Source organism: Acomys minous, assembly GCF_964271855.1.
Source record: "Acomys minous genome assembly, chromosome: 14".
Taxonomy (NCBI): Eukaryota; Metazoa; Chordata; class Mammalia; order Rodentia; family Muridae; genus Acomys; species Acomys minous.
Window position 1 is genome coordinate 3,558,560 of NC_140496.1, and position 14,149 is coordinate 3,572,708.

Consider the following 14,149-nt stretch of genomic DNA (forward strand, 5'->3'; position numbering starts at 1 on the left):
CACCTGGGCCGCCATCAGCTATAGTGACATGTGTCAGCCAGCCTGCGCCTTCTTTCCGGGTGTGCGGCCACAGTGGGGTTCCTGGGGCCTACGGATTCCGCTCTTCTAGTTTTCGAGAAACTGCAAATTCTTTCCATAACAGTCTTACAGCTTATTCTTTGTCATTAATTCTTGTGTGTGTGTGTGTGTGTGTGTGTGTGTGTGTGTGTGTGTGTGTGATGTGTATGTTTGTACATGTGCATGCACGTGTGGGTGGGGTACCTAGGCATGTGGGTACTTGTGGAGGCCCAAAGATGATGTTAAGAATCATGTTTGACGGCTTTTCCATCTTGCAGCTCTTCCCACAAATCCCTGATGCTGCTGGTATGTTTCTCCCGGCTCCAGGCTCCAGGCTCCAGGCTCCAGGCTCCAGGCTCCAGGCTCCAGGCTCCAGGATCCAGGATCCAGGATCCAGGATCCAGGATCCAGGAGTCACAGACCCTGCTGCCTCTCAGTTTGTGCCCCAGGATTACTTTGAGAACTGCTGGAGCCCCTTCCTGGCTCTGGTCTCACCTACGAGCCTCATTCAGAGTTCTAACCCAGGCTACTTCTTGGCCAGACATCATCACCGCTATGAGCCAAACACAATTCCATACAGGTGTTTCTCGTTACAGATGCAGCCTCACACCTGGGCCAGACTTGAAACCACTGTGCCTTAACAGTTGCTTCCCAGAGTCCACCACGGTAGGAATTCCCACAAAGCGTTCCCAGAGACACTGACCGCCACAGACAGAGAACAGAGCCCGAAGGTCCTGAGGCCCATAATGCTGTGCGACTGCAGCCCTGTCACGTGCAGAAGTGGTTCCTATGTTCCCTGGGCCCCTCCCCCACCTCTGCTTTGAGTCCTTGCACTCACTTCATGGAAGCACAGGCTCACTTCACTGGCCCTGGCTTCCGTGGGTAAGGAACGGTCCACTCCCTCCCTGGAAGAGTCAGTATCGCTCACCTGCAATTGCTCTCTCTCTCGAATAAGCCAGTCTCGCCTGGTGATGGATGCAGGCAGGCTGTCCTGGACGGTGGTCCTCTGCTCTCCTTCATGTGGGGCCTCTGGGTCATCGCTGCCAGCCCTGCAAGTAACAGACCTGCATTGGTACAGGTGTGGAGGAGCTGGTGTGCTCAGGTGCGCACACACTTAGAGACTCCAAAAGCCTCCCCAGGCGCAGGTCATCGGGGCGCTCGCGGAGTCCCTAATGTACATTTCTGCCTCAACTCCTGCCAGGGCTTTTTCTCCCTGAGCCTGTACTTTCCTGTGCCATAGCCTATGGCCACCTTGGCTACGGGCATCTGGCACACAGTTAGCCCAACCTAAACTCTGCTAGAAGCATCAACCACGCATCAAATCTAAAACTCCATATGCAGCCAGGGAACAAGCTCTTTTGGCTTGGATGAAGCCCTGGGTCCCATCCTCCCTGGCGTCACATATCAGGACTTGGCAACACATGCCTGTGATCCCAGGAGGTGGCGGCAGCAGCAGCAGGATCAGAGGTTCGAGGTCACCCTTAGCTACATTGTGAGTTCAAAGCCAGCTTGGACTACATGGGCTCGAACAAATACCAGAGACTCCACGTGAAGGCGAGGAGTGGAAGGTCATACATTACAGAGGCCTTTTATGTTTATTACGTGTTGAAATGATCATGTTTTTTGAAATGCTGGGTTGAATATAAAGACGTTTTCTATATTCACAGATGACGTTGTTAACACCAATCCCACCCATTCCTCCAGCTCTTGTTGTTGTTCAGTGGTCATGGCCTGTGCCACTAGCCCTGGCTTCAAGAAATCCTGGGGGCTGGAGCGATGGCTCAGAGGTTAAGAGCACTGAATGTTCTTCCGGAGGTCCTGAGTTCGATTCCCAGCAACCACATGGTGGCTCACAGCCATCTATAATATGATCTGATGCTCTCTCGTCTGGCCTGCAGGTGTAATGCAGGTGTACATGCAGGCAGAGCACTGTACACATAATAAATAAATAAACCTTTTAAGAAAGAAAGAAAAGAAAAGAAAAGAAATCCTGGATGGCTTTTCTGAGGAGCTGCCTCTCAATCATAGCTGCCTTGGACCTCACATAAAGGCTGCTCCCCGCCCCCATGTCCCCCCACCCCCAGTTTCATGTGCTTAAAGCCTAAAAGTAGTAAAGTCAAAGTTTTAAACTGATGGTAAGTGTGGGTTGAGAACCGAAACCAGAGAAGGGAGATGTAACGGCCTCGAGCTAAGGCACTACTGACAAGCTCGCTAATGAAGGAGCCAAATCACCTGGGGAGATCAAGGGACTCCTCTAGTCACACAGACGGTAAGAGATGGAGAGTGGGCATCAGTGAAGACCACGTTGGCTCCTTTCTGTTGCTGTGATAAAACAGTCCAACCAGAAGGCAGCAACAGAGAGGAGGAAGCAGCTTATTTCCACTTACAACTCCACATCCACATTTCAGGGCAGTCAAGGCAGGAATGGGAGCAGCTGCTCATATCACACCCACAGACAAAGAAAGAAGTGCTTCCTGCCTGCTTGGTGCTCGGCCAGCTCTCTGTACTAGGGAATGGCGCCGCCCACAGTGGGCTGTGTCTTCCTACGTCAATAAACAATCAGCATGACCCCCTACCCCCCACCAAAGACACGCCCACGGGCCAAGCTGGTCTACACAGTTCCTTGAGAGATGCCAGGTTGAGTCAAGGTGACAGTTGGAATTAACTGGCACTGCCGCCCTACTCAGTGTTATTGCCACAATGAAGCACCGACCATGACCAAAACAAGCTGGGGAGGAAAGGGTTTATGTGGCTTACACTTCCAGATCACTGTTCAACATCACAGGAAGTCAGGGCAGGAACTCAAAACAGGGCAGGAACCTGCAGGCAGGAGCCGATGCAGAGGCCATGGAGGGTGCTGCTTACTGGCTTGCACTCTGTGGCTTTCTCAGCCTGCTTTCTAATAGAACCCAAGACCACCAGGCCAAGGTAGGACCATCCACAATGGGCTGGGCCCTCCCCCATCAATCACGAACTAAGAAAATGTATTTCAGGCTTGTCTACAGCCTGGTCGTATGGAGGCCTTTTTTCCCCATTGAAGCTCTCTCCTTTTTGATGACTCTAGCCTGTGTCCACTTGGCATAAAACCCCACACTTCAGCACTGTCCAAGACACCCTGTGTTGGAAAAGCCATATGACTTCCAGAAATCTGTTCCCCTCACCTCTCCCCTACACGCCACCCTCCCCCATGGAAGTCCCCTGAGGGGCTCTTCCCCGGATGGCATGTGGTGAACAGAGAGAACACAGTTCACAGAGGACAAGGCAACCGTGAGAACTCGGCTGTGCCTTTCTGTCTTTGAACTAACCCAACCGTCTGAACCTCACAGCTTCCTCATTACTGGACTACATGGGGAAGGTGGTAAGACACCCTGTCCTTGGGGTGTTTGCCGGGGACCCCCAACATCCTCACACATGCACCAGTAGTAAAAAACACTGGACCTGTCTCGTGGGCACACGCCTACGCGGATGAGCTTGGATACGAAGATGGCGGCACAATGCGCCTCGTCCATGGTATCATGGTTCTAACGCCTCGGCTTCCAACAGCTGTGAGAAGAGGGTCCGGGCTCCCTCAGGGCTCCAGGATGCTACACACGCACTCTGCAGGCCTGACTGTACGTGTCAGTGGGAGACGAAGCTCCCCAGTGCCCAGCGCTGAGTCAGGGCTCAGCAAATACCTGGCTTATGAACCCTTAGCCTTGAAAACAGAGAAGTCATTTCTATCCCGTCTCCTGCTGCGTTGGCTCATTTCTTTCCCTGACTTCTTTCCCAACTTGTTCGGCGTATGCTGATATTAGACTTCCTAGAACTTCTTGAATTGACGCCATCTGGGCTGAGGTGGGGGTTACTGCAGGAAGTCAACACAGAACAGCTGTGGGGAGAAGCTACCCGTGCCCAGCTGGGAACTCTGGCATGCTCAGCCACACCCACTTCTTCTTTTTTTTAGACAGGGTTTCTCTGTATATTTCGTTGAGTCTCAATATGCGAGCCCCCATGCCAGAGCAAACCGGAATTGCTACTATAAACTAATGAGATGTAAAAAGAGCAGACCCCTCAGGGAAGAGGAAAGCCCCCAGCAGCGCGGGGACACAGGACTCTACCACCTAAGATCCCACTCTCAGCCCCACCAGGACCTGCCCTGTTGAGGGAACGTCATGGTCCTTGTCTGTGGTCTCTTTCCCATGAGTCTTTGAAGGGATGGAACACATCTGTAAAATCTGATGATGAGCCACAGAGAGAAGGGCAGCAGGAAGACACACAGGCAACATCTTCATTCTCTGAAAACGCCCTGTCAGTTTCCCTCCTGTGGCCCGGGTGAACATTCCAGTCTGAGAGTCACCATGCCTGAGACTCGGCAGTCCACCATGGTACCCACTTGAAACCAAAGGGCTGTGTGCTCAAGAGGGAAGAGAGGAAAAGTGGCAGCGTGCTTTTCCAGAGTGAGTCCCATCTCAGGGTAACAGACAAGGGACAGCTAGTGTGTCAGGCTGGTTCTCTCTTGGTGGGACTGGAAACCCTCCTTCCTTCCTTTTGTATCTCTGTCAGACTCTGCTCTCACATGTTTTCAGTCACCCTCTGGGGAAAGGTCTCTGATAAAAAAAAATACTCGCCATGAGTGCAGGCGTGACCCAAGTGCATGCACACATAAACACACACACACGTACACACACACACACCACTCATGCATGTGTATGCATACATAGGCAAACACACACATGCATGCACAGGCAAACACATGCACACACACACTTGCCATGTGTATATGCACACACACAAGCCACTCACACACACACACATGCATGCATATGTACACACATGCACACACATGCAGTTAGGTGAAAACAAGGTATAAATGAGAAAATTGCCAGGCAACTGCAATAGTTACTGAACACTCTCAAGACAAAAGAAAAAGGTTCCTTCAACTGGGTGTTGACCTTCTGACCTTGGTGTGACAAAGAGGTGGAATTTTCCCCCTGGTTCCAGAATCAGAAATGAGAGTTAAATAGAACAGGCCTAGAAGTTCTTCACCCTGAGTCCGTAACTGAGGAGGAGTAGCCGACGCCAGCCGCTGCACACTGCACACCCGCAGGGCACTGCCACTCCCGGCACCTCCTGCCCTCCTACTGTCAGAGTGAGACACTGACACACATACTGGAGCAAAGAGGACGCGGTCTGTGCTGCCCCCACCAAGAGAACAGAAAGCCGGGGCACCTCAAGATGGCAGAGTGGGGTCTGGCTCTCCAGGGTACAGCGCTGCCCAGTCTGGGTTCTCCTGACAGCTGGGCCTGAGGTAAGAATCTGAGTAGGTTGTTTTTAGAGAAATGACCAAAGAACAGGAGCCAAGGAGAAGAAAGTCAGGGGGGAAACGCACGCTCTACCAGATCATCCCCTCGGACAGCTGAGGCCCCTAGCAGGAACCTTCAACATAGTGCACATGGTTCACAACTGCCCCTAGACGACTGAAGGCCAGGGCACTGGTGACTGTGGCCCGTGGGGTCATATTCACACCTATCTTTCCAGGAAACAAAAATATTCTTCCTCCTCCTCCTCATCCTCATCATCATCATCATCAACTTTAGTAGAGAATTTTCCTGTGTGACTTCGAGTCTGTGCCACCTACCCAGGACACTGTAAGAAACCTTCGTAACCGAGACCCTATACTGTACTTCTTCCTGTTGTGGTGACTCACGCCCCCTCCCCCTGCCCCGACCATAACTTCATAACTAATTTTTCTACTGCTGCGAATCCTAATATAAATATCTGAAATGCAGGACATCTAATACGTGACCCCGTGAAAGGGTCGTTCAGCCTGTTGCAACCCATAGGTTGAGAACCACTGCTGCAAAAGCACAACCACCCCCTCACCAACCCCCAGCCCCCATACCCCCCACCCCCACCTCCTCACCTACCCCCACCCCCTCACCTACCCCCACCTCCTCACCTGCTCCCTCACCTACCCCCGCCTCCTCACCTGCCCCCACCTCCTCACCTGCTCCCTCACCTACCCCCACCTCCTCACCTGCCCCCACCTCCTCACCTGCCCCCACCTCCTCACCTGCCCCCACCTCCTCACCTGCTCCCTCACCTACCCCCACCTCCTCACCTACCCCCACCTCCTCACCTACCCCCACCTCCTCACCTGCTCCCTCACCTACCCCCACCTCCTCACCTACCCCCACCTCCTCACCTGCTCCCTCACCTACCCCCACCCCCTCACCTGCCCCCACCTCCTCACCTGCCCCCTCACCTACCCCCACCTCCTCACCTGCCCCCACCTCCTCACCTACTCCCTCACCTACCCCCACCTCCTCACCTGCTCCCTAACCTACCCCCACCTCCTCACCTGCTCCCTCACCTACCCCCACCTCCTCACCTACCCCCTCACCTACCCCCACCTCCTCACCTGCCCCCACCTCCTCACCTGCCCCCACCTCCTCACCTGCCCCCACCTCCTCACCTGCCCCCACCTCCTCACCTAACCCCTCACCTACCCCCACCTCCTCACCTGCCCCCACCTCCTCACCTGCTCCCTCACCTACCCCCACCTCCTCACCTGCCCCCACCTCCTCACCTACCCCCTCACCTACCCCCACCTCCTCACCTGCCCCCACCTCCTCACCTGCTCCCTCACCTACCCCCACCTCCTCACCTGCCCCCACCTCCTCACCTGCCCCCTCACCTACCCCCACCTCCTCACCTGCCCCCACCTCCTCACCTGCTCCCTCACCTACCCCCACCTCCTCACCTACCCCCACCTCCTCACCTGCTCCCTCACCTACCCCCACCTCCTCACCTGCCCCCACCTCCTCACCTGCTCCCTCACCTACCCCCACCTCCTCACCTACCCCCACCTCCTCACCTGCTCCCTCACCTACCCCCACCCCCTCACCTGCCCCCACCTCCTCACCTGCCCCCTCACCTACCCCCACCCCCTCACCTGCCCCCACCTCCTCACCTGCCCCCTCACCTACCCCCACCTCCTCACCTGCCCCCACCTCCTCACCTGCCCCCTCACCTACCCCCACCTCCTCACCTACCCCCACCTCCTCACCTGCCCCCTCACCTACCCCCACCTCCTCACCTGCCCCCACCTCCTCACCTGCCCCCACCTCCTCACCTGCCCCCACCTCCTCACCTGCTCCCTCACCTACCCCCACCTCCTCACCTGCCCCCACCTCCTCACCTGCCCCCTCACCTACCCCCACCTCCTCACCTGCCCCCACCTCCTCACCTGCCCCCTCACCTACCCCCACCTCCTCACCTGCCCCCTCACCTACCCCCACCTCCTCACCTGCCCCCACCTCCTCACCTGCCCCCACCTCCTCACCTGCTCCCTCACCTACCCCCACCTCCTCACCTGCCCCCACCTCCTCACCTGCCCCCACCTCCTCACCTGCCCCCACCTCCTCACCTGCCCCCACCTCCTCACCTGCCCCCTCACCTACCCCCACCTCCTCACCTACCCCCACCTCCTCACCTGCCCCCACCTCCTCACCTGCCCCCACCTCCTCACCTGCTCCCTCACCTACCCCCACCTCCTCACCTGCCCCCACCTCCTCACCTGCCCCCACCTCCTCACCTGCCCCCACCTCCTCACCTGCCCCCACCTCCTCACCTGCCCCCTCACCTACCCCCACCTCCTCACCTGCCCCCACCTCCTCACCTGCCCCCACCTCCTCACCTGCCCCCACCTCCTCACCTGCTCCCTCACCTACCCCCACCTCCTCACCTACCCCCTCACCTACCCCCACCTCCTCACCTACCCCCACCTCCTCACCTGCCCCCACCTCCTCACCTGCCCCCACCTCCTCACCTGCTCCCTCACCTACCCCCACCTCCTCACCTGCCCCCACCTCCTCACCTGCCCCCACCTCCTCACCTGCCCCCTCACCTACCCCCACCTCCTCACCTGCCCCCACCTCCTCACCTGCCCCCACCTCCTCACCTGCCCCCTCACCTACCCCCACCTCCTCACCTGCCCCCACCTCCTCACCTGCCCCCACCTCCTCACCTGCCCCCACCTCCTCACCTGCTCCCTCACCTACCCCCACCTCCTCACCTGCCCCCACCTCCTCACCTGCCCCCACCTCCTCACCTGCCCCCACCTCCTCACCTGCCCCCACCTCCTCACCTGCTCCCTCACCTACCCCCACCTCCTCACCTGCCCCCACCTCCTCACCTGCCCCCACCTCCTCACCTGCCCCCTCACCTACCCCCACCTCCTCACCTGCCCCCACCTCCTCACCTGCCCCCACCTCCTCACCTGCTCCCTCACCTACCCCCACCTCCTCACCTGCCCCCACCTCCTCACCTGCCCCCTCACCTACCCCCACCTCCTCACCTGCCCCCACCTCCTCACCTGCCCCCACCTCCTCACCTGCTCCCTCACCTACCCCCACCTCCTCACCTGCCCCCACCTCCTCACCTGCCCCCACCTCCTCACCTGCCCCCACCTCCTCACCTGCCCCCACCTCCTCACCTGCCCCCTCACCTACCCCCACCTCCTCACCTGCCCCCACCTCCTCACCTGCCCCCACCTCCTCACCTGCCCCCACCTCCTCACCTGCTCCCTCACCTACCCCCACCTCCTCACCTACCCCCTCACCTACCCCCACCTCCTCACCTACCCCCTCACCTACCCCCACCTCCTCACCTACCCCCTCACCTACCCCCACCTCCTCACCTGCCCCCACCTCCTCACCTCCTCACCTACCCCCACCTCCTCACCTACCCCCACCTCCTCACCTGCTCCCTCACCTACCCCCACCTCCTCACCTGCTCCCTCACCTACCCCCACCTCCTCACCTACCCCCACCTCCTCACCTGCCCCCTCACCTACCCCCACCTCCTCACCTACCCCCACCTCCTCACCTGCTCCCTCACCTACCCCCACCTCCTCACCTACCCCCTCACCTACCCCCACCTCCTCACCTACCCCCTCACCTACCCCCACCTCCTCACCTGCCCCCACCTCCTCACCTGCTCCCTCACCTACCCCCACCCCCTCACCTACCCCCACCTCCTCACCTACCCCCACCTCCTCACCTGCCCCCTCACCTACCCCCACCTCCTCACCTACCCCCACCTCCTCACCTGCCCCCACCTCCTCACCTGCTCCCTCACCTACCCCCACCCCCTCACCTACCCCCACCTCCTCACCTACCCCCACCTCCTCACCTGCCCCCTCACCTACCCCCACCTCCTCACCTACCCCCACCTCCTCACCTGCTCCCTCACCTACCCCCACCTCCTCACCTGCCCCCTCACCTACACCCACCTCCTCACCTACCCCCACCTCCTCACCTGCTCCCTCACCTACCCCCACCTCCTCACCTACCCCCACCTCCTCACCTGCTCCCTCACCTACCCCCACCTCCTCACCTGCTCCCTCACCTACCCCCACCTCCTCACCTGCCCCCTCACCTACCCCCACCTCCTCACCTACCCCCACCTCCTCACCTGCTCCCTCACCTACCCCCACCTCCTCACCTACCCCCACCTCCTCACCTGCCCCCTCACCTACCCCCACCTCCTCACCTACCCCCACCTCCTCACCTGCTCCCTCACCTACCCCCACCTCCTCACCTGCCCCCTCACCTACCCCCACCTCCTCACCTACCCCCACCTCCTCACCTGCTCCCTCACCTACCCCCACCTCCTCACCTACCCCCACCTCCTCACCTGCTCCCTCACCTACCCCCACCTCCTCACCTGCTCCCTCACCTACCCCCACCTCCTCACCTACCCCCACCTCCTCACCTACCCCCACCTCCTCACCTACCCCCACCTCCTCACCTGCCCCCTCACCTACCCCCACCTCCTCACCTACCCCCACCTCCTCACCTGCCCCCTCACCTACCCCCACCTCCTCACCTACCCCCACCTCCTCACCTGCCCCCTCACCTACCCCCACCTCCTCACCTACCCCCACCTCCTCACCTACCCCCACCCCCTCACCTACCCCCACCTCCTCACCTGCCCCCTCACCTACCCCCCACCTCCTCACCTACCCCCACCTCCTCACCTACCCCCACCTCCTCACCTACCCCCACCTCCTCACCTGCCCCCTCACCTACCCCCACCTCCTCACCTACCCCCACCTCCTCACCTACCCCCACCCCCTCACCTACCCCCACCTCCTCACCTGCCCCCTCACCTACCCCCACCTCCCACCTACCCCCACCTCCTCACCTACCCCCACCTCCTCACCTACCCCCACCTCCTCACCTGCCCCCTCACCTACCCCACCTCCTCACCTACCCCCACCTCCTCACCTACGCCCACCCCCTCACCTACCCCCACCACCTCACACCTACCCCCACCTCCTCACCTACCCCCTCACCTACCCCCACCTCCTCACCTACCCCCACCTCCTCACCTACCCCCTCACCTACCCCCACCTCCTCACCTACGCCCACCCCCTCACCTACCCCCACCTCCTCACCTACCCCCACCTCCTCACCAACCCCCTCACCTACCCCCACCCCCTCACCTACCCCCACCTCCTCACCTACCCCCCACCTCCTCACCTACCCCCACCTCCTCACCTGCCCCCTCACACCACCCCCACCCCTCACCTACCCCCACCTCCTCACCTACGCCCACCCCTCACCTACCCCCACCTCCTCACCTACCCCCACCTCTCTCCTACCCCCTCCACCTACCCCCACCTCCTCACCTACCCCACCTCCTCACCTGCCCCCTCACCTACCCCACCCCTCACCTACCCCCACCTCCTCACCTACCCCCACCCCCTCACCTACCCACCACCTCCTCACCTACCCCCACCTCCTCACCCCTCCCCACCTACCCCCACCCCCTCACCTACCCCCACCTCCTCACCTACCCCCACCTCCTCACCTACCCCCCACCTCCTCACCTACCCCCCACCCCCTCACCTACCCCCACCTCCTCACCTACCCCCACCTCCTCACCTCCCCCACCCCCTCACCTACCCCCACCTCCTCACCTACCCCCACCTCCTCACCTACCCACCCCCACCCCCTCACCTACCCCCACCTCCTCACCTACCCCCACCCCCACTCACCTACCCCCACCCCCTCACCTACCCCCACCTCCTCACCTACCCCCACCTCTCACCTACCCCCACCCCTCACCTACCCCCACCTCCTCACCTACCCCCACCCCCTCACCTACCCCCACCTCCTCACCTACCCCCACCCCCTCACCTACCCCCACCCTCACCTGCCCCCTCACCTACCCCCACCTCCTCACCTACCCCCCACCTCCTCACCTACCCCCACCTCCTCACCTACCCCCACCTCCCACCGCCCCCTCACCTACCCCCACCTCCTCACCTACCCCCACCTCCTCACCTACGCCCACCCCCTCACCTACCCCCACCTCCTCACCTACCCCCACCTCCTCACCTACCCCCTCACCTACCCCCACCTCCTCACCTACCCCCACCTCCTCACCTACCCCCCCTCACCTACCCCCACCTCCTCACCTACGCCCACCCCCTCACCTACCCCCACCTCCTCACCTACCCCCACCTCCTCACCTACCCCCTCACCTACCCCCACCCCCTCACCTACCCCCACCTCCTCACCTACCCCCACCTCCTCACCTACCCCCACCTCCTCACCTGCCCCCTCACCTACCCCCACCTCCTCACCTACCCCCACCTCCTCACCTACGCCCACCCCCTCACCTACCCCCACCTCCTCACCTACCCCCACCTCCTCACCTACCCCTACCCCCTCACCTACCCCCACCTCCTCACCTACCCCCACCTCCTCACCTCTCCCTCACCTACCCCCACCCCCTCACCTACCCCCACCTCCTCACCTACCCCCACCTCCTCACCTACCCCCACCTCCCTCACCTACCCCCACCCCCTCACCTACCCCCACCTCCTCACCTACCCCCACCTCCTCACCTACCCCCACCCCCTCACCTACCCCCACCTCCTCACCTACCCCCACCTCCTCACCTACCCCCACCCCCTCACCTACCCCCACCTCCTCACCTACCCCCCACCCCCTCACCTACCCCCACCCCCTCACCTACCCCCACCTCCTCACCTACCCCCACCTCCTCACCTACCCCCACCTCCTCACCTACCCCCACCTCCTCACCTACCCCCACCCCCTCACCTACCCCCACCTCCTCACCTACCCCCACCCCCTCACCTACCCCCACCTCCTCACCTACCCCCACCTCCTCACCTACCCCCACCTCCTCACCTACCCCCACCTCCTCACCTACCCCCACCTCCTCACCTACCCCCACCCCCTCACCTACCCCCACCTCCTCACCTGCCCCCTCACCTACCCCCACCCCCTCACCTACCCCCACCTCCTCACCTACCCCCACCCCCTCACCTACCCCCACCTCCTCACCTACCCCCACCTCCTCACCCCTCCCCGATACTACCCCCACCCTCACCTACCCCACCTCCTCACCTACCCCCACCTCCTCACCTACCCCCACCTCCTCACCTACCCCCACCTCCTCACCTACCCCCACCTCCTCACCTACCCCCACCCCCTCACCTACCCCCACCTCCTCACCTACCCCCACCTCCTCACCTACCCCCACATCCTCACCTACCCCCACCTCCTCACCTGCCCCCTCACCTACCCCACCTCCTCACCTACCCCCACCCCCTCACCTACCCCCACCTCCTCACCTGCCCCCTCACCTACCCCCACCTCCTCACCTACCCCCACCTCCTCACCTACCCCCACCTCCTCACCTACCCCCACCCCCTCACCTACCCCCACCTCCTCACCTACCCCCACTTCCTCACCTGCCCCCTCACCTACCCCCACCTCCTCACCTACCCCCACCTCCTCACCTGCCCCCCTCACCTACCCCCACCTCCTCACCTACCCCCACCCCCTCACCTACCCCCACCTCCTCACCTGCTCCCTCACCTACCCCCACCCCCTCACCTACCCCCACCTCCTCACCTACCCCCACCTCCTCACCTACCCCCACCTCCTCACCTGCTCCCTCACCTACCCCCACCTCCTCACCTACCCCCACCTCCTCACCTACCCCCACCTCCTCACCTACCCCCACCCCCTCACCACCCCCACCTCCTCACCTACCCCCACCTCCTCACCTACCCCCACCTCCTCACCTACCCCCACCTCCTCACCTACCCCCACCTCCTCACCTACCCCCACCTCCTCACCTGCCCCCTCACCTACCCCCACCCCTCACCTACCCCCACCTCCTCACCTACCCCCACCCCCTCACCTACCCCCACCTCCTCACCTACCCCCACCTCCTCACCTGCCCCCTCACCTACCCCCACCCCCTCACCTACCCCCACCCTCCTCACCTACCCCTACCTCCTCACCTACCCCCACCTCCTCACCTACCCCCACCCCCTCACCTACCCCCACCCCCTCACCTACCCCCACCTCCTCACCTACCCCCACCTCCTCACCTACCCCCACCTCCTCACCTACCCCCACCTCCTCACCTGCCCCCTCACCTACCCCCACCTCCTCACCTACCCCCACCCCCTCCACCTACCCCCACCTCCTCACCTGCCCCCTCACCTACCCCCACCTCCTCACCTACCCCCACCTCCTCACCTACCCCCCACCTCCTCACCTACCCCCACCCCCTCACCTACCCCCACCTCCTCACCTACCCCCACCTCCTCACCTGCCCCCTCACCTACCCCCACCTCCTCACCTACCCCACCTCCTCACCTGCCCCCTCACCTACCCCCACCTCCTCACCTACCCCCACCCCCTCACCTACCCCCACCTCCTCACCTGCTCCCTCACCTACCCCCCACCCCCTCACCTACCCCCACCTCCTCACCTACCCCCACCTCCTCACCTACCCCCACCTCCTCACCTACCCCCACCTCCTCACCTACCCCCACCTCCTCACCTACCCCCCACCTCCTCACCTACCCCCACCTCCCTCCCACCTACCCCCACCTCCTCACCTACCCCCACCTCCTCACCTACCCCCACCTCCTCACCTGCCCCCACCTCCTCACCTGGCCCCCACCTCCTCACCTGCCCCCACCTCCTCACCTACCCCCACCTCCTCACCTACCCCCACCTCCTCACCTACCCCCACCCTCCTCACCTGCCCCCTC

General features: G+C 61.7%; 1 protein-coding gene across 1 annotated transcript in view; it reads right to left on the minus strand.

The window, feature by feature from the left end:
• Nucleotides 1–14,149, minus strand: part of DISC1 (DISC1 scaffold protein) — a gene marked incomplete at its 3' end in the record, with an annotated part of 179,681 nt that overhangs the window by 140,238 nt on the left and 25,294 nt on the right. Inside the window, exons 5-6 of the mRNA XM_084756415.1 lie at nucleotides 2,290–2,311; nucleotides 986–1,097 (exon numbers count right to left, since the gene is read on the minus strand). Coding sequence (XP_084612541.1) covers nucleotides 986–1,097; nucleotides 2,290–2,311 — 134 coding nt within the window. The remainder of the gene's footprint in view (nucleotides 1–985; nucleotides 1,098–2,289; nucleotides 2,312–14,149) is intronic.